This window comes from Pieris rapae, chromosome 12, assembly GCF_905147795.1.
Source record: "Pieris rapae chromosome 12, ilPieRapa1.1, whole genome shotgun sequence".
Taxonomy (NCBI): Eukaryota; Metazoa; Arthropoda; class Insecta; order Lepidoptera; family Pieridae; genus Pieris; species Pieris rapae.
This window is the reverse complement of record NC_059520.1, coordinates 2179414-2200107: the sequence shown is the minus strand read 5'-3', so window position 1 is coordinate 2200107 and position 20694 is coordinate 2179414. Positions and strand designations below refer to the sequence as shown.

Here is a 20694-nt window from a genome sequence, read left to right as displayed (position 1 = left end):
GCTTCGCACAAGGTTATCACAATCTTTGCATTAGGTCACGGAGGCATTTTCTTCCAAAAATATTTATGCGAATCACATATTTGTGGCGTGTTTCTTTGTTCTTTGAACACTCGTTCACACAATCTTTCAATGCACTATAATTATTTTATTATATTATATTACTAAAACGTACTATAATTAGCCACTGAAAAATAAACAATTTCGCTGAAAGTCAGCGATTTAGCACGTGTTGAACTTACTGTATTATACTGATAGGTAAGTTCAACACCTGCTTAATCGTATAATCGTCGTAAACTCCTAATATATGATATACGAGTTTTAATAAGTTAGATGGAAAATATTTCATGATTTTATTTAAAATCGCTTATCGATATGAGTTTTAGTACAATGTTTATTGATCATAACGTATATAGTTATATATACGACATTATACGACTTTTAATAGGATATTAATCATCAATTGAATTTAACTTCGCCTATATACTTTTACAAGACTATTCAAAAAAAATATTATTCTCTTATCTTGATCAACAAGAGGGTATCTGAAGAATGTTATGCACTCAAAACGTCCAGTAATGGAAAAAAATGGAATGGAAATCCATTAAAGAAGCTTTTTATAGACCTATAAATTTATAATAGTCTATTTCATTATTTAAACTCAATTATTAAGTTTTATAATATCAAGAATTAAACATAAAAATGAGATCCGGTTGACTTAGTGGTAATTTTTACCTAGAATTCGTATAAGTACTAGTGCGACACGTCATTTGTTTCACAATAAAGTGAGAGGAGGCGCAGCGATGCTCCAAGAAAATGCGTTGGTGATACCGATTTGATCTTGACATTTGATTTCTACTTTAATCTATCATGACTTTGGAATGCATTTATACACGAGTGTGGTAAAAATCTAACACATGTCTATGAGAATTGTACGATGTCATGCCGGCTGAGTTGAACATCCTTATTAATAATTTAAAGATGCTTGTATATTTTAATGGACGGCAATAGGACTGATAAAAAAATCTTTCATCAATAGATGAGCTAGAAAACGCTGACATCGGCCCGCTTATGTTGGACTAGACGCGGGGACTGTGGGGTTGGATTTACACTAAAAGTCCTCTGCTATTCAGTAGCGAGGCTCCAAACACTAAAACATCTTAGCACTCCACGCGTCTTTAAGAATCTCAACCCAAAATTGGATGACATTATATCCAAAATATATTAATGCTTAGCACAACCAAGCCAATGAATAATTTACTATAGTTTAAGCTAGAAATAAATTACCGGTTCACAATTTGTTTTTGTGATATGCTACAATAGTGAATTCCATAGAATTATTAATAATCCTATTTATTTAGTTAATACTTTCCACTTCGTGGATTATACAATTAAAACAATAAAATTGTAATTAAAATAGAGATTTAATATAAATAAACTTAAATAATATTTAGTCAATCTCAAAATTGAGATCGTATCACTTTTTTTAGAAATTGTTTATTTGTTGCTCATTTACAATTTACCCGTACCATAATTCCTTTATTCAAATGACCCAGGAATTGACGTCATGTCAAATATCATACAAATTATATAGTAGTGATAGTGAAGATTACAGTAGACTACGCAGACACTGTTGTAGAACTTGCCTCTACTGTTGCTGGATCAGCATTACTTGAGGCTTGGTCGGAGACTGTTGTTGAAGCCTGTGCTTCAGATGAAACTTCTTGACTAACTACATCAGCTGCTGGTTCGGCTGCAAGGGTTGAGACTTGTTCAGTAGAAGAAGTTGTGCTTGAAACATCACCACTTCCTTCAGTAGGGACTTGTTCGGGTACTGCCGTGGATACAACTTCATGTACTGCGGTGGATACTGCTTCAGGTACGGCAGTGGAGATCTCTGTGGCGGCGGCTGCCACAGTGGATGCAGGTGATTCTACCTTTTCTGTTGTGCTAGAGTCACTAACACTTTCACTGGATGACACTGAAACTGATTCAGTGGAAGTTGGTTCAGCGTTAGCTGGTACACTTTCTGATGTCTCAGAAGCAGCCACTGGGGCAGCAACTGATGCCTCTTCTACTCGTGATTCTACACTGACTGATGACTTGGCGTCACTATCAGCTGTGACAGAAGGTTCAGCAGTTTGTATACTTTCAGCTGGTTTTGATTCAACTGGGCTTGCAGGTGGAGGCACTACCGCTTGTACTTGATTGGGTGACGAGGCAGATACGGAACTATCGATCTTAAGTGCCCGTCCAGATTTTTCAGCAGAACTGCTCTGAGTGTTCCCTGGGACTCGCGGTAAGTGGTCGCCTATTGGTTGAAAACCGTTTTCATCTGCTATGTACCTTTAAATATATAATAATTTTTAAACATATGAAAATTATAATATAATGTGTGTCAACATCAAAAAATTTGATAGGTATATATAAAGTAAATTAATTATTTAAATAATTAATTTAAATGTATTTGTAAAAAACTAAGTAAAAATGATCAAATATGAGAAAGATATTATAAAGTTTTGACACAGAATATTCCTACTGGTAGAAATATATTCCTTTGTTATTTGCTTAGTATAGGCAATTATGTTTTGACTCGCAACTCCCACACTATCAAAAAATATGTTCAGTTTATAAAGAGTGGTCCAAGTACTTTTCTTTAAATTTAATTTTCCAAGGGTTCAGTTATTGATTTATAAATGTACTGAATTTGTGCAACACAAGGCGGCAGGTTAAAGGGACGATTCCAAACACTGGGACCAAACTATTTAATTTTCTATTTATCAATTTTTATCTATTATTATTTACCTAATGTTGGTTATTCATATACTAAATACTGTAGATAAGTGTATAATTACAATAACTATATTTTTTGTATATTACTTACCTTACAGAATATACCACTCCATCCGGACCTGTGTACGAGTAAGAGCCCTGTTGGACGTGAATTTCATCACTTTCGCTGTCGTCTTCTCCGCCTTCATTGCTATTCGCAGACCGAGCTTTTGGTATGACTTTTTCATAAGCTATTTCATCGCGTTTGATTCCGTTTCCGGTTTCATAGCTATAATAATAGAAATTGATTGAGAACTGGCAGTAAATGTAAAATTAGAATCATTTAATGTATATTGCTTTTGTTTGGCGTTCATAAAGTACATGATGTTGCATATATGAATAAATAATAAAAAAATACTAAAAATTATTTTCGCTTCAAGTTTAAACAGTTTTCATGAGTACATTTCGAATGCTTATTATTTTCTATTGTTAATAATATAAATGTGTTACTGAAACGTGACTAGGGATTAGGTCAGTAAACCTTTACGATATGATATATGAACCAAGAAAACATGGCTAAAGTTATTTAATTCTAAAACATTATTAAAAATATTATTCATTGCAAGATTACGAAAATATTATTAATTGTAAGAGTCCACAATTATTTTCAATTTTTTTAAATTGAAATTTGACTTTAATTACATAGCATAATAATTCAGTACCTGAAGTGATAAGTCCCGTTAGCTTCTAATTCGTCTGACTGCGACACGATTGGAATTACCGTTGGCTGCTGTTTCTCCAACGGCACCACATCAACTGGGGGCGCTGCGAAGACGCCAGCAATCAAACTAAATAGGACAACTTGACAAAACATCTTGTGTAACTTCCCAATAAGCTAATGATACTCCAGAGTCTATGACGACTTATATGTATATTCGTCTATTTACACTAACGTCCCCCCCGCCGGGGCATCTTTAGCGTACGCTAACTGCTTCAGCCTTAGCGGTCGGCTGATGTTCATCCGAAAATTGCACAATCGAGGTGTCAATATGTGACATGAAGGGTGAGCCTGTGATTTAACCGCTAGATATTTGACGTTTATTTGGTTTAGGTAATTTTGCACTGTAGCTTTTGTTTATCTTTTAGTAAGCTTTGAAGATTGTCAATATTGTATGTTTATTGTTTGGGAGAAATTGTGAATTATGGATTGGATTTGGGTTTTGATTTCGTTGTGGAATTGCTAATTTATTATTTTGTGTAATGTACCTGAATTTAGATTTTTTTTAAATAATCATCTCATAGAAATTATCACGAGATAATAAGGAAGGAAAATTATAAAAAAAATCTGTAAATGAAGTGCTAAACTGAAACATTAAAGAAATCTAATTGTTTTTAATGTTTTAACTGATATCGCACGTACTGTAAAAACATAATATTGTGAATATATAATGGGTTTCTATAAGCTAGACTTAAGTAATTTGTATATTACTTAGGCATTATTATTATTGGTAAATTTGATAATAACTCAGAAAAATCTTAATTAAGTTTACGTCATGTGAAGACCAAATTTATGTATGATTTATTTTTATTTAAACTTCTTATTTATTACAGTGCATTATAACAGCAGTTTTGGTACCTTCATATTTTAAAGATTTGTAAAGTTTTAAAGTATTTGTTAAGCCTACTGTGACTGACAAACGGTTTCGACTTTTGGTAAATTCTAAAGTATTTACAAAAACTCCGGTGAACGTCGTTATATTACGAATAATTCTTAACGGAAAATTTATTTATTTGGTAATCCTGCAGCTAACATAAATTATATTTAATTACAAACAAATATACTGAAAATTAGCCAAAAATGGAATACATCATACATTTTACTACAAAAATATTTAAAAAAGGTTGTTCCCTTTTTTAAATATTTTTGCAAACAAAAAGTATTTAATACATTTAACTAATTGTGATTTAATTTATTTAACTAAGCCTAATTTGGTTGTGTTGTGTGATGGTGTAATTTAGAAATATTTATATAAAAATACGTAATCAAATATCGAAAATACTTTTCTAACAAACATGTTTAGTAGCGATTAACTTTATTAACATTTCCACACTTCCGCATTAACCTATGCTCCGACATTAACTTTTCGTAAGAATTGTTTTTTTATTGGTATTATGTTTTTAATCTTGTTTGACAAGTGGGTTGTCTTCTATTATAGCGACGATTCATCCACGAGTATTTGATGTGTTATGACGCATATGAATTTATTCAAATATGTATTTTCGATTAATTGCATTATTCGTGTCGTTTGTTTGTCTGTGTGATGGAAGTGCTGAGAATAATGTACCAGTAAATGAGGTAACAGATAGATTGTTTACGTATGCAAAAGTTCATCCAGCATTCTTCGAATCACCCGAAACACATGTACAAAAGCGAGAAAGTCCAGCCGAAACACGCCTAACAGTTAACAAAAACGAAATTCCCGTGACTGTAGTTTATGAAGCAACATCAGCAAAACCTGAAAAAACCAGAAGGCGGAAGCTAAGACGCCAAGGCAGCAAGAATGTAACGCAAACACAAAGTACTATCAAATCCACGACTCCGTTACCTAAATTAACAACTGTGAGTACAGTGAAAGGCGTAAGAACATTTCCTAAACGTCCCGAAGAAGACAGCAAAAGGATTGAGTTCCAAAGACGGTCGCGCGTGCGCCCTCCAGTTGTGAAAATTTTAGACGCGAAGAATTTTGTTTACGCACACAACGGTAACTTCCATTACAGGTACACACACATTTACGAAGTATAGAATATCATTTAAATGTTACTTAATTTTCGTCCAGCCCAATGATAATTGGCTGTGCACCAATTTTCTTTCTAAGTGCGCATTTAACATCTGCTCGAACTGTGAAGGAAAACATCACGAGGAAACCGGCTTGTCTTAAATCCAAAAAGTCGATGGCGTGTGTCAGGCACAGGAGGCCGATCACCTACTTTCCTATTTGATTGTTTTTAGTATTGTTTATATAAAATCAAGTGCAATGCTTTTTATATAATAAGAAACGCTATAAAAAAGTGAACAACAGAAAGAGAAAAGAACCCGGGACCTGCACGAGACAGGTCCCGGGTCCTCTTTAGCTACCCAACTTCATTCGGATTTAAATTTTTCTGTATTAATTAAGATGTTTTTTCAGCTACGATACGGCGGATGGAACAAAGATTTCCAGCGAGGGAAAACTCTTAAGGAATGAAAAGAATGAGGGAACGGGAGAAGCTGTCATAGGAAGCGTATCATACACAGTAAGAATGGTTTTAATACTTTTTTTTAATTTTTAGATATTTCAAAATAATTTTAATTATACGGAAATTTGATATAATTCTTCTATTAAATCATTAAAAAGTACCATATGTTAGATAAAGAAGTGTCTGTCTTCTATATATTAAGATTTATATATAACTTAAACAAATATCGGTTTTCATATGCAGTAAGATTTTAATCATTGCACATATGAATTCATAAAGGAAACGAAGTACACGAAAAAATATAAATATTATACTCGTGCAAACTTTAAAATCGTGTGTAAATACCGCTGTGTTTACAGCCACACACGAATTTCTGATTGATAAACAAAGCTTTATTTTAACGAAGTGCATTTTTTAATATATTTTACAGCCTAAATTAGCAATCAACGCACTGTTGATATATCAACGAATCAATAAGTTGTTTGCGCAAGCTAAAATGTGTGGTCATAATTCCTCAAACAGTTTGCTTGGGCTAATTGTTTTATGTTCATTAAATTACTATTTTAGAAAAATATAAGACTACATCATTTATATAAAAATATAAACGATGTATGAATATTCACCTTAAGAATAATACTACTTTTCAGAACCAATCAATATGATTAGGACACATAAATCAACGTCAAGCCAAAATCGGTTGATAGGGCAAAAAAGGACACAAATAAATAAAAAAATTGTATGGCTCGTACTTTTAAAATTATTTTTAGCCAATTAATAACTTAGTCCGTGTGGAAAAACATCCATTTATTGGAACCGAACGAAGTATAAAACTTAATAAATAAATTTTTTTCACACAAACAAGAGTATTGCAATTATTAATTGAATTATAATATGAGGACGGACAAATAATGTATGGGACAAGCTTATATAATTAATTTTTCTCACAAAATACCGAGGTATATGGTGAAATTCATTGTTGTTATTTTCTGCTAATATAAAGATGACGATATCAAAGTGCTTGATTCTGAAATAGAGTTGGGTCTGAAATAGACTTTTTTTCAATCAGTATACAAGTTCATAGATATATAAACTGAATTATTCTTTTAGACCATTATCCTTACAATAAAGCCTTAAATTTTCGACAGTTTCATTAAATTATGTTTTAATAAAATTGTATAATAGATATCTAGCAAACACTTCTAATGCTTAAGTTAAGTTAAGGATCAGTTGCAAACTTAAGATATACTATTTCGTATAAATAGCTTGAAGTTGAGTGCGAAAATAATAATATGATTAAATGTTAATTTTGTCAATTAACTTCTTCAATGAAGGCATGTAATTTATCCGTCTTATTTGTATAACTATATACTGCCAGCCGCGACATCTACTAATAATATTTATTAGCTTAGGATTTTCGTTGTTATATGAGTCATTGTCATAGTTCCAATGAAAACACTTTCCATTTCATACAGTCTTTGCGTGGGGTCAAGGACAGGTATAAACTAAAACATATTCCATATCTTTTACTCATATAAGCTATAACAGGTTTTTATATTATAGGATTATGAAGGGAAAGACTACAGTCTTTCATACACCGCTGATGAAAACGGTTATCGTCCTGTAGGAGCTCATCTACCCACCCCACCGCCTATTCCACCGGAGATTGCACGCGCCTTAGAAATCCTCGCTACTAAGAAACCAGACATAGGAACGGATTATTATTAAAATGTTAATATAAATATTATAGTTATTAAATATTTGTAGTTTTATTCTTTACCCTTGCGTAAATTTCGTTACGAATGAGATTTTTGCTTCTGTTTTGATTGTTTTTCATCAAATAGGTCATCAGCCTTGAAGACCTTCCAACTAGTAGATATTGTTTCACTTGAAATCAAATCATCTGAATAAAATATATAAGAAGCTTATGAGAGCACGATAACTGATATCGTACCTTAGGCCGAATAAACTGTATCTTAGGCCTTAACACATTAACGCCCAAACCCAATAACCTATCTCAATCCATTTATGACCATCTGAGATAGAGATCTTAATCGAAATATTGATAAAATATTTGGATTGTGCCGATAACCAATGGCAGCTGAATTATAACCTTAAAATACGGTGAAAAATGAATGTACCGTAATTATTTTACGATTAACATTCACAAATATACAACAATAAAAAAATATACTTTGTAATACTATTATATGTTAATAAACGTATATATGATAATTAAAAATACGGATATCGTTGTATTGTTTGTATTTTAAAACAATTACGCTGCGATTTAATGTCAACGACAAAAATAGTCTGTACATATAGCTCTACAATAGTCTTATCAGGTTTCAGTATCTGTTTCGTGATAATTTGTTTTTTTCTTCTAGGCAGTTTGGTGCAAGGCATGCCGATTTCTTCGAAGTAAAAAAAAGTAAAATTATTATTGTTCATGCGTTTTTATAATAGATAAGTCTTGTCTCAACGGTGTACAGATGTGTTGATGTTACACCTTAAGTTATCAAAACTCTTTCCTACGTCAAAATGGCCTTTTTAGTAATTTTAATTATACTTCTTCAACTAAAGTACAAGGTTATTTTAGACAGAGTAGCAAAACTTAAAATCCTTTCCTTAAAACTTAAACGATGGTTCTAAAATGTCCACGGTTGCTAAAACAATGTAATAAATATGCCTTCATTTCCGTTAAAAAAGTTACAAATATGTCACTTGACTTGACTAATTGGGGCGTATAATAGATCTGTGTATATTTGTATGTACAATCATTACGCGCTTTTGTACAATGTTCTGTAGTCGTATGTGTGACTATGTAAATTTACGATATTTGTATTTCCTTAACTAATCTTAACAAATATTGTTTCATGAATCATAAAGGGTAATTAACGAATCGTTGATTTTGTTTTATATTATAGTAATGAACTACTATAAATGTTATTTGACTGCGAATTGTGTTAACAATCAGTATATATATATATATAACGATTGTTAATATATATTATTATTATTGTTTGTATATATATATATATAAATACAAATATTAAAATCAAAATTTACCCGTACCCTGCGTTTGATTCTTGTTACGGTTTGGTAGGCACTGAAGGATTAATCACGTATACACACATACATTATACATATAAAGTATACATTTCTAGATATTGGCCTAATATGATGATCTTTATTTATTTTTCATAGACAATAGAGGACAGACTTAGTAATGCGTAGAAAATAAATATTACACACAACTTATCCAGGTTCAATTCCAATTATAAATGCCTATAAAACTTTTTCCTCATATCAAATTTCAACAACAAAATTACGGGGAAAAGCTACTTGCTAGTGTGTTAATATTTTTTATCAGATGTTATTCTTGACTTTCGCAGATATACTGTTTTACGGAGCAGCACTTATTTCACAACGAGAAAAAAATTTATAATCTATTTGCGCTGAATAGACTGCAAATTTCTGAACTGATGTATACAATTCTTTTATTTACTTGCGTATACGGCTGCTTAGTGCGCGAGGGTTATGTGAGTACAATTATGTGTATATAATTCTAGCACCATTAGAATCCAACATTATCCCTGGTGAAACAATACAATAATTTCAAAAAAGAGAAAGAAAGAATAGTTTCGTAATGTATGGAACAAATTACTCCTCACATCGTGCGCGAAAACTAGAAATTGATACATCAATATCTAGTAAATATCGGGGTTATTATTAACAAAATCTAGCCTGGACTCAACGCAAATTTATTTTTAATAAAATACAATACATTCATGTTGCATAAGTAAACACGAAGCTTTTGAATACTATTCCAAAAAATGCATAATTTAAATATAAAGTTTATGGATGGGCCAAAGTGACCTTGCAAAACAGGTTGCATATGGCATGTCCGTTTGGTAGCCGCTGGTCAAACTTCTCGATGACTGGTCTCGAGTTACATTTGGTAATAATGTGGTAATCTCAAATCGTTAAAATCACAAAGGTCACTATATTTATATATGTATATTTTACATTGACAGTTACTTCTATAATGATTTCTTTTGTTTCTAGTTAATATAATAAAATTGGAATTATATAAATTCTCCTTTAAGTCTTTCTTCTGAGCGAGTTAGGCGAGGTACACAGGCAGGTCGCTCATCTGATGTTAAGTCGCCGCCAATAGACACTCTTATCGGCAAAAGGTTGGGAAGTGTGGTGCGCATTTAACCTTCAAACGGTGAAAGAATCTTGAGGAAACTAGCTTGGGTTAAAACCCAAAAAGTCGGCTACACAGTGTGTGTGAGACACAGACGGATCACCTACTTGGCTATTAGATTGACAAATGATCATAAAACGGACTCAAAAATCTGAGGCTCACACCTAAAAAAGTTGTACCTTATTAAAATACATAGCAATATTTTAGCTTTAAAACAAACAGTCGTAATTCTTTTATTTTACTCGAGCCGTAGGATATTTGTATGTTGACAGTGTAAGGGTCTGTTTCACAATGTCCGGATAAGTTCCAAATAAACTATTTATTACTTATTGGTAGGATAAACAGTATTTTTGCGTTTCACGACTGTCAGATAGCGCTATTCGTCATGAAACGCGAAGTATCTTATTCGGACCTTTAATATTTCGAATAATTTATGTGTTGCATAGCTATTTGGTACTTTATCCATACATTGTGAAACAGGCTCTTAATAAGTTTTAATTTTGGCTGTAATGTCATGTGCTATGAATACGTGAGTTGGTATCATAAAGATATCAACACACACACACACACACAAATACACACACGCACTCACACGTTGTTTAGTCTATAAACCTTTTAATATTTGCTTGGTAAGCTAATTTGTCTTTTTTTATGCGCAATTAATACTTGTTCGAATCGCAAGCGTGTTATGGAATATCTTAGAACCAAAATTAGACGAGTGTGTCTGAAAATATATGTAAGAAATAATATGTTATACGATTTATGTCGGCAGCGTAAAGTACTGTTTACCGATAAATTTTACAATATGTTTTTTCGCAGAAATTTATGATACCCATTGTTTGCTTATCAATAAGTCAAATACAACGTGCTAATAAAATGACGTATTAAGTGGTCATTTACAAATTTATCGAATGCCTCAATTCATCAGACAATTTATACACGTTCTAACTTAGGTACGATTACAGGTAACAGACATCCTCGTCAGGGTCTCAAACGCACGCTTACTGAGGTCCAGTTGAATGAGAAAGCGGCCTCAAGGTGTACGGCCGTGTACCTCTAGTAAGTATAGCTCATCCACTTCGCTGCTGGAAGCTGGTTTCGTTAAGCTTTGGGGAAAATGCGGTAGCAGATTGCGGAAAAGATCGATGGGTTTCAAAAGAGGAAACAGTCTGTCTAAAACCTCTGTTTCTCTGTCTGTGAGACTAAAACCGTGTCTGTTTTAAATCATGTTAAATTTTACTCATATGTCAAATATGTGATTTTTTTAAGTATTATATAGTTACGAAGACGGGTCAAGTGCAATGTTTTTAGATTTTTCCACTAGTTAGAGAACTTTTCAGCAGGCTTAAATATGATTTATGACCGTTTCAGGAGCGGGTCAATCACATTTAAGAAAATCGTAATTTAGATAATGTTACCCTAGTTTTCAGGAGGCTGAAACATTCAGTCAGTTTCATAACAAGTGTAGACAAGTGGTACACTTTTCGGGAGACCAACTTTCAGGCGTTTTCAGGCCTGTTTATACCCCTTTGATGAGGGAATATTCTAGAACGAATTTTTTAGGTGTGGGCCAAGGAAGGTATGATACGCGAGAGAGAGGGAGTAAGTTTCGATAACATAAATTCGTAAACTTATTTATTTAATAAAATAATTTTTAGAAGTTCGGTGAGTATTATTTATTGGACTTAATAATTTTCAAGATAAATTATGAAATCTAGTCTGAAATTATATGCAAAATTTACATTAATATCTTCCATGTAAAAGATGTTCACATGTTTCGAGAAAAATATTTTTCAATCCTTATTTTTACAGGAATGACTAAATGTGTCATGTCTGATATTTATTAATAAACGAAATATATTAATTAACTTGTTCTCTCAGCCCCTAATTTATGATTATTAAAAATAAGTATACACTGTACTTACGAGGTTTTATTTTCTTTGAAATATAAAGTAGTCATTGTCATTTGTTCAATGTTAAATTTCAGTTTTTTTTTATATTTTTCTTTTTGTCTTATGTTATATTTGAATTATTTAAGTAATCCATTTAGGCTAATACTGTCTAAGTGTTGTTTTAAGATGACTTATAAATACATTAATTAGCACTTTAAACCTAAGTATTGATTTGATAATTAAAGAGACGTATTCAAAGCTCAATATTAATACAATAATCGTTATTTATAGTTCTTATGTCAGGCTATTGTCTGTTATTTTTTAATTTAACGGAAATGGCCTTAGCAATCATTAACACCCCATCGATAAATATTGTCAAAGACATCTATTGTCTCAAATATGTCATCAATAAAACAAACTGTCATTTGCAATGCATCTTTGGCACTGAATTTGCGTTTAATAAATAATTAATATATAATTTCATGACATCAATATATGGTCTATCACAGATCGATTTTTGAGCATTTATTTTTTGTTGTTTTTCACTTGCTTACTTAAATTAGGTTATGTACACGGCGCAGTTTTGTATGCCCGTTGTCGAGTATCGGTTCTTTAGCTTGGGTCTGTGGGTTAAGCTCTTGATGGTGGCGGAGGCGGTAAAGTTGCAAGGTAGTCCAAAGCCTTCTGTATTGCTGGCGGGATTGGTGGTGGTGTTGGTAAATGGGCTCCCTGAAACATATAATACAATTAAGAATTAATGGATTTCTCGAACGTTGACTTTTTGGTACTGATGCAAAACGGATTCCTCACGATGTTTTTCTTCACCGTTCGAGCGTTCTGGTTTATGACATTCCATTGAAGAATTGTAATGTAGAGGGAGGGTAAAACTGTGCTGATATTCTTGCCTATTCTTCTCAGAACGAGGCCTGCTAGTATTACGAACGGACGGCGTAGTCTTGCGCTTTCTCGAATTTGTAAACGATCTTGATAAGCATGCCCTAAGACGCATCAAAACTGAATAAACGTATTTTGAATTGATTTGATTCGAGCGAATATTAAATGGGCACATCTACAAAAAGTCCATTGGTGCACATCCGGGGATAATCCTATGACCTTAGGGATGAGAGAGGGTATATTACATTTATATATGAAATTAAAATTCTAGCAATAATTTACAATATACACGACAAAGTTATGAAGAGGTCTTCTTCACGGGACATCGCGTTGAAGTTCACTTCATGTTGTAAGAATACAACACTCGCATTGTTCGCTTCGTTGGAGGCGAGTGTTGAAGTTCTTTGTAAACACTTGAAAATACGAGATCGGCAAGTAGAGATATTGGAGAAATAAGAATTTATGACTGACAATACTGTCACTGACAGTATTCTGTAGTACAGATCAATTGTTAGGTTTTAATATAAAGTTTTTAGGTCAAGTCCAGTCAAGGCAAACGAGACTATGGGGCATCCAAAAAGGGCAGTCATCTGTTTGAAGTAAAGCGCATAAGTAAAATATATAAATAAAATATATAATAATAAAGTTATTTTTTTACGGATGAAACGTCATGAAGATGTGTAGCGTTTTTGTCGAAGAAAAGGGCGATTTAGACCGATTGAGAAAGAGTGAGAAAGGGAGATCGAGAAAACATACTCGCTATTGGTTGATGTATTGGTTTTGTAGTTTCACATTAGAACTTTAGACAATTCTATCGCATAACGTCTTGTGCAGTGAACGCAGACTTTGCAGGCAAACAGACACCGAACGCCTGATATTAAGTGATGCCACCGCCCATAATCACTCTCAATACCAGAGGGCTCGCGAGTACGTTGTTGCCACTTATTTTGGATGCGTTCCCGACCTTTTGAGTAAGGAGTACAGTCTATCTTTAAAAAAAATTGGAGGAGTCTTAAGTCGAGTCACAGTTTGCAAAAAAATCTTGTAAAAAAAGACTTCCAGCCATCAGTGATGGTAATGTGGATAAAATTTCGAGGTTTCATCACAGAAATCTGTCCAGTCTAAACTCCATGCCTAGTATATTTGAACATACCTCCGGTCTAAATCCATTTTCATCGTCAGCGACATAATTAAGATTGATAACCGTCCCATCAGGTGCTGTGTAGCTGAAGGCTCCCTGTGCCACAATAACGTCGTTGCTGTCAGGGCCGCTCGCCTTCTTCAAGGTCCCCTGCTCATCAGCTTTGATGCCATTTTCAGTCTCGTAACTGAAAATTACAAAAAAATACGATAAATGTGTATTTACTCATACAGCTAACATAAATGAGAAAACAAAAAAACAATTATACTACATATAGCCAATGATGGAAAACATAATATACACAAAAACATTCAAAAGTGTACAAGAAGAAAAAACAGTAGAAATTATTAAATTATAATAAAACTGTACTTAAACATTGAACGACGACTATTGTTTAACTAATTAATACCTAACTCGGCTGTGTTGTATCATGGTGTGAAAGTGAGGGTGTGCATGGAGGGTGTGCTCATAATGCAAGCTATTTTTAATACCTCTTTTAAGCATATTCTGCAATAGCTTAAAAAGTCAAGGCTTAAATAGTTTGAAGAGGATAGGTAAAACTGCATTAATAATTATACAAATTAAATTTTCCTAAAGTGTATTTGTAGCTGTTATTTGTTGTGTATATTTTAATAATGACACACTGTCACGATTAAAATATCAAAACAGCTTTAATAACTATTTGAAAAAAATAATTCTGAGTCTACTTTATACAGAATATATATTTAGATAATTTAATAGTATAATTTAGAACAAAGCATAGCACCTTCAATTACTTTCATACTCCTTGTCATCATTGTCATTTGTTTCTTTATCATTCACGGACGAAGTAGATCACATAAGTTTTATTTATAAAGATATTGGCTATATAATTGAACCTACTATAACATAGCGTATAAATATAAAATTCAATACCTGTAAACATAAGATCCGTCTGCTTGTTGGTCGAATTCTTGTTTCAGAATTGCTATTACTTGGTCTGCAGGCTTTTGCGGTGCTGCCAGCGTAGCAGCCACCACGCATAGTAAGCATATAAGTTTCTGAAAAAAAAAAACGTTATGAATATAATAATTAATGTAGAAAACATTTGAATACAATCTTATCTCTATTGATGTACGCATCTAAGTCTCTCTAAGTAAACAGAATCAATTGAATACGCCTGCGAAATATTAAGAGCAAAAATGACAGAAGTAATAAGCAGTGATTGATTTTACCTAAATAAAATTTGGAAATGTAGTAAAAAGTTTATAATTTTTAAATACACTAATGCTCCTAAAACTGCTTATATATATAGTCATGAAATTTGAACCCAGAGGAAAACGAATTTTTGTTGAAAAGTTTTTTTTTTTTGTTTAGTCAAATAGTTGTTTTGTTTTGTTTAATGTTGGATCTCTTCATGTATGTCATGTTTGCCTATAGGTGTTTGTCACATTTAAAATTGTATTTAGTGATTTTCTTTTTTTAGCGATGTAACAGTGTGCCAAGCGCTGGCAAGCTTTTTTATCAATAAAAAAATACAATTATCAATGATTTTTCATTGATAATTATTTTGCTCTCTTTTCTTGTTCTTTTCATTTCTTATTATTATTATAGGCTTAATATTAGGCCAAAAACTTTTCAGCTTTATAATATTATTAGTATAAATACCAAATAAAAAATCTTTGACAAGACATTATATTATATAGAATAATACACTCGAATATTCTGCTAATACAACAAACAGCATATTTTAGGTCACGCATGAGAGTAGCGCAAACATGTTAATTCCATGCTAATTGTGACCAAGCTAAACAATAACTCGTAATAAATGCAAGAAGCCTTCAAATATCACTTAAAATTATACCTAAGTTATTTGCTTAAACAGTATTAGTGGTTAAGTACAAAAGTTATGGCAGCTTGTAAATTATAATCAATTTCTTATGTTACTATGATTTAGCCTTCTTTGCGTGAAAACGTAATTGTTTCGTCAGGAAATTCTGTTATTTTGACAAAAGACTTACGTCATGTTTACATTTAAGTTCATACAGACTTATCTAAGTAAATATTCTAATATTAAAAATACGGAATACAGACAAAATCTATTATAACGACGGTCGTAAAAACGAATAGTCGTAACAGCCGATTTGTTATTAAGTAGGTACCTAATATGTACTTATTATTGAATGTGTGTGTGTTCGTAATATACTTAGATATAAAATAAAACATATTTTTATTTATTTCACAAGCAAATTATAATAAAAAGACATTACGTACATTTATCATTTACGTACATGAACAAAATTTGTTAGGTATTTCTTTTTATAAGGCGGTCTATTAGAATTCAACCGGGACCTTTGATTTTGGTCAATGTTACCGGTATGTTGTTCTAAACGATGTCGTCGTAAACGGTTTGCACTGTATCGAAATGTTAGAATTTCTTCATAATAATATTTCAATGAATATTTCTGCATTGTTAATTATTAGTATTTTTGTTAGGCTGCACTTGAAACACGTAGCGATATAGAAATCAAAAATCAAAGAATTGCAAAATTATTTTAACGCGTTTTAATCAAATTAAATGTGTTCATTAAAACATTCATTTTTATATATATATATTTTTCGAATAATAAAGTATGTATTTACTTTCTTTGGTGTGAAATTCTAAAATTTAAGTCAAAGTAATTCCAGTGGAATATTACTTCTGACATTAAGCTGCACACACATTATAACAACTTTTGACCTTGGCACGACATTTAGATGGTTCATTAGAAATCTTAATAGAATTTAGCTGAACAAAATTAGCTTTGCTTAGTTAGCTCAAATTTGCTTGCAAAAAGGCCTCATTAAGGATTGAAGAATTGCCTACATTTATGTGGCCTATTTTGTTTTGTTTATAATGCTAGAAGCTGAATTGATGCACATACGGGACACTTAGAATAAATTGCTATCAATGATCACCTGTTTTTATATAGATGATTGTGCTGTTTTTTTTTTATAATAAATCAATATGAATACTACTACTTACTTGTCAATCATAATAATACTGTCGTGGTCACTCTACATCTTTAATTTTATAATGAGTTCAAATAAGTGAATAATATTGTTATGGTTGGACGATATTTGTAAATATATGAGGAACATTTTTTTTTATACAGAATAGAGGGCGGACAGGAGGCTCACCTGATGTTAAGTGATACCACCGCACGTGGACACTCGATGCTAGAGGGCTCGCGAGTGCGTTGCCGGCCTTTTAAGAATTTGTACGCTCTTTTCTTGAAGGACCCTAAGTCGAGGTCTTTCATTGTATACAAACAATACAATGAAATACCTGTATAGTAGTTTTATTCTAGGAGTCCATTGTCTGTGTAAATTCTATTTTAAAATAGTGGTATTGGAGTTTGTGTTTTGTGTGGAGTTTCTTGCCCATTCTTCTCCACACTAATCTGCCTTTTGAAAGGGGCGACTATAATCATCTTTATATTTTATTTAACGTTTTAAAGTGGTCTAATTGGAATAAATTTTTTGACTTTGACTTTAACGTATTCTTCCAATTCAAAATGTGAATTTTGCGTAAAACATTAATATAAGCAATATTCGTCTAACGATATTTATATATATATAGATATATTATATATACATATATTATAGATATATTGTCATAATTTCCAAGCACGCGATGCTCACGTGAATTTATGTATATTAGGTGACCTTTAGCAAAAACAATAAAAAAATCGATCCAAAATTCGGACGACATGTTAAATAAAGTGTTGAGTCATGACTAGTTTTGATATAACAAAAAAATACAGTACTTTATTAAAAATAATCCTTAATTTCGGTATCATAATTGTATGTAATGTAAAACAATGTTAGTCCTGGCACAGTTTCTCAGTTACATAATATATTATTATCGGCACAAAGCTTTTTGTGCTTTTTGTGCTCTATACATACATGTAAAATATTAGTTAAAAAGGATCTGCTTAGTCTAAATGACCTAACATTAGTGCACAATCATAGTCATATCGACTTTAGTTTGTAATTAGATAATTAAAAAATTGGAACAGTCTGTAAAGCACTAACTCAGAAAATCAAAGATCAAAACGCCTACATTTTTAAGAATCAAATTATCATCAACAAAAAATACAAACGCATGAGTTTATAAAATCAAATAATGTCCTTTTTCGTTCGTAAATCCGTTGTGGTTTCAAAATACGTATTAAATATTTCGGAAAAAATCTATTCAAATTCGAGAATACTAAACTTTAAGACAAGTGTCGTCATATGACCTAAATAAGACGACACTATTTAATACCATTGTAATACAAGTCAATGCCCGCCTGTCTAGTGTGGTATTCAAGTGTCAACAAAGAGGCACTAAATAGAATTCACATTTGCAAATGAGTGGAAACGTGCAAAAACGTTAATGAGATAGAGACGGTTAATAAACTATTTTGTAATTTGTGGGAACAGAATTCGAGAGAGACCTTCTAAAGACAAAGGTTTCGTCAAATTAAGCACTCACACGGGTCAACTAGATTGTAACTTATTTAAAGTTGAATTGTTCTTAATAGCGCAAATTAATTAATTAAAACATACGACGGTACAGGACGCTAATTACGCCAATAAACGATATATACCTAATCATGTAATATAGTTGCGTTTCGTCTACTCAACAGTACAATATATACAATAAAAAATTGTACAATTCTTAGGATAACAACGTTTTGTTATAACTAATTAAAATGAAGCTAAAATCACGCTTGAAATATTTTCGTAGAATTCATAAATACTGTCATATTTTGATCTTATATATTGTTATTAATATAAACATGGTCGTTTAATAATAACCCAAAGGTTTACGTAAATTGTTATATACATTAGTTACTGACCTTCTAGGTAAACCTCAAAAGCCACTTATATATAATAACACATATTCAATATACGTATATTGTAATGTGGCTTGTTTATACAAAAAATGCTTTTTTACCATAGATTTAAATATGAAAATGAACGATCTACAAAAAATCACACTCCGAAACATCAGGCTTTCATCAGCAAAGACACTCATCTAATGTAGTTAAAACTAAAAACAAAAAATAATTACTTTATACTACAATTTATGTATATTTAAAAAAAATATTATTAATATTTTCCGACGCTAACTATTATCTATCATATATATTCTGTAATTTTTGAGGCCTTATATCTCTCCATGCCTTTACCCGTGATGGGGATTGACGGTATTGAAGGTAGCTAGGATATATAGGATAACAAGATAAAAGTAATATATAAAATCTTAAAGAAACTAAGCTGTATATTATAATTTTTTGTCATGATTGGAAATGAAACAGTCTTTATTATTATGTTATGTTTCCAACTAATAAGAGTACAGATTGATAACTCGCCGAAGTGAAATCATGTATTTTACTATGCCCTTTAAGATTGCATTTTATGTAAATAAATTTATAAGGATGAGTCTGTCAGTAAGGTAAACCGCTTGCAAAGGTTAGGTATTGTAAATGCAATAAATGCCCTGTGTTGCGTACTCGCGACAAATGTTCCATGAACTATGTACTGTATTACGTTATTTTATTATCCATACCATTTTCAAACATTTTTTATTTTGCATAATAAAACCCTAAAATACTCATTTATTAACGGAAAATATCGGTTTAATATAGATATACCAGATTTTTATAATTAATCTATCTAATTATTTTCTCTTAGCAAATAACCAATTTCATTTTATTAATTTCATTTTCATTCATTCATTAATTTCAAAATATATTTTTTTTTACTGCAATTGATTAACGCCTAAATATAAGACTCAGAAACGATACTTTACACTGTTAATTATAATTTGATTAAAAATACATAATATATATATATATATGAAGCTTGTTAACAACATTTTAAAGTATTTTAGTGTTAAAATATTTTGATTCGAATGTATAGATTTTACAAACATTTGATATATATATTATGAGATATTTATTATCTAATTTCAGTATTCACAGGTTACGACCTCAGATAGAACACAAATAAAAATGAATAAATCTATACAATTGCATTATATATTAATTTTGATGAATCAGTTAAAAACAAACCGTCATTTTTATTTCTTCAATGATTTTTGAACAAACTAATATAATTTAATTGAATTTAAAATATTTTAGAAATAAAAATATTGTGACTTATACAAACCATTTATTGCATAAAAATTTATTAAATAGATAAAATAATAGCTGTCTAAATAAACTAACCATATCAGCAATTTATTAGTGAAAGGGGTATCTACTCACCATTTTTAACATCGCGATGGGTAACGCCAGTAGGATTTATTCTTTACGGCGACGCGTGCGCCGGATTGTACTTAGCATGTAATCGCCTGTCCCTTTTATAGATACGACGTTTGTCTAACTATTGCAAACAGCAGGGGGAGCCTGCAATGACTGCAAACAGGGCCGGATTCAACGGTGAAGCATCTTAAAAATTGAAGGTAAAAAATAATAGCGAAAGAAAAAAAATCTCTGACATCTTTACAATTTTTTTTACATAATAATTCAATGTCTAGG

General features: G+C 31.5%; 3 protein-coding genes across 3 annotated transcripts; 1 reads left to right on the top strand and 2 right to left on the bottom strand.

Moving 5' to 3' along the window:
* Window positions 1-1402: 1402 nt before the first annotated feature.
* On the bottom strand, window positions 1403-3682 carry LOC110998413 (mucin-4). Its single transcript, XM_022267065.2, has 3 exons — window positions 3492-3682; window positions 2882-3058; window positions 1403-2343 (listed from the first exon to the last, which is right to left on the bottom strand). Exons 1-3 carry the CDS (start codon window positions 3641-3643, stop codon window positions 1617-1619), a joined length of 1056 nt encoding a protein of 351 aa, XP_022122757.2. The 5' UTR covers window positions 3644-3682; the 3' UTR covers window positions 1403-1616.
* A 1139-nt stretch (window positions 3683-4821) lies between these two features.
* Window positions 4822-7763, top strand: LOC110998414 (larval cuticle protein LCP-22). The gene is made up of 3 exons (XM_022267066.2): window positions 4822-5547; window positions 5958-6063; window positions 7567-7763. Exons 1-3 carry the CDS (start codon window positions 5042-5044, stop codon window positions 7729-7731), a joined length of 777 nt encoding a protein of 258 aa, XP_022122758.2. The 5' UTR covers window positions 4822-5041; the 3' UTR covers window positions 7732-7763.
* Window positions 7764-12529: 4766 nt separating this feature from the next.
* LOC110998417 (endocuticle structural glycoprotein ABD-4) lies at window positions 12530-20529 on the bottom strand. The gene is made up of 4 exons (XM_022267070.2): window positions 20422-20529; window positions 15059-15183; window positions 14156-14330; window positions 12530-12837 (listed from the first exon to the last, which is right to left on the bottom strand). Exons 1-4 carry the CDS (start codon window positions 20431-20433, stop codon window positions 12739-12741), a joined length of 411 nt encoding a protein of 136 aa, XP_022122762.1. The 5' UTR covers window positions 20434-20529; the 3' UTR covers window positions 12530-12738.
* Window positions 20530-20694: the final 165 nt, after the last annotated feature.

Bases quoted from the DNA above. Each gene is read 5' to 3' on its own strand.
- LOC110998413 (XM_022267065.2), bottom strand. From the start codon at position 3,643: ATGTTTTGTCAAGTTGTCCTATTTAGTTTGATTGCTGGCGTCTTCGCA. The intron at 3,059-3,491 runs GTACTGAATTAT...CTATTATTATAG, and splicing joins AACGGGACTTATCACTTCAG to CTATGAAACCGGAAACGGAA. The intron at 2,344-2,881 runs GTAAGTAATATA...ATATATTTAAAG, and splicing joins GGAGTGGTATATTCTGTAAG to GTACATAGCAGATGAAAACG.
- LOC110998414 (XM_022267066.2), top strand. From the start codon at position 5,042: ATGTATTTTCGATTAATTGCATTATTCGTGTCGTTTGTTTGTCTGTGT. The intron at 5,548-5,957 runs GTACACACACAT...ATGTTTTTTCAG, and splicing joins AACGGTAACTTCCATTACAG to CTACGATACGGCGGATGGAA. The intron at 6,064-7,566 runs GTAAGAATGGTT...TTTATATTATAG, and splicing joins TAGGAAGCGTATCATACACA to GATTATGAAGGGAAAGACTA.
- LOC110998417 (XM_022267070.2), bottom strand. The intron at 14,331-15,058 runs GTATTGAATTTT...TGTAATTTTCAG, and splicing joins GACGGATCTTATGTTTACAG to TTACGAGACTGAAAATGGCA. The intron at 12,838-14,155 runs GTATGTTCAAAT...TATATGTTTCAG, and splicing joins AAAATGGATTTAGACCGGAG to GGAGCCCATTTACCAACACC.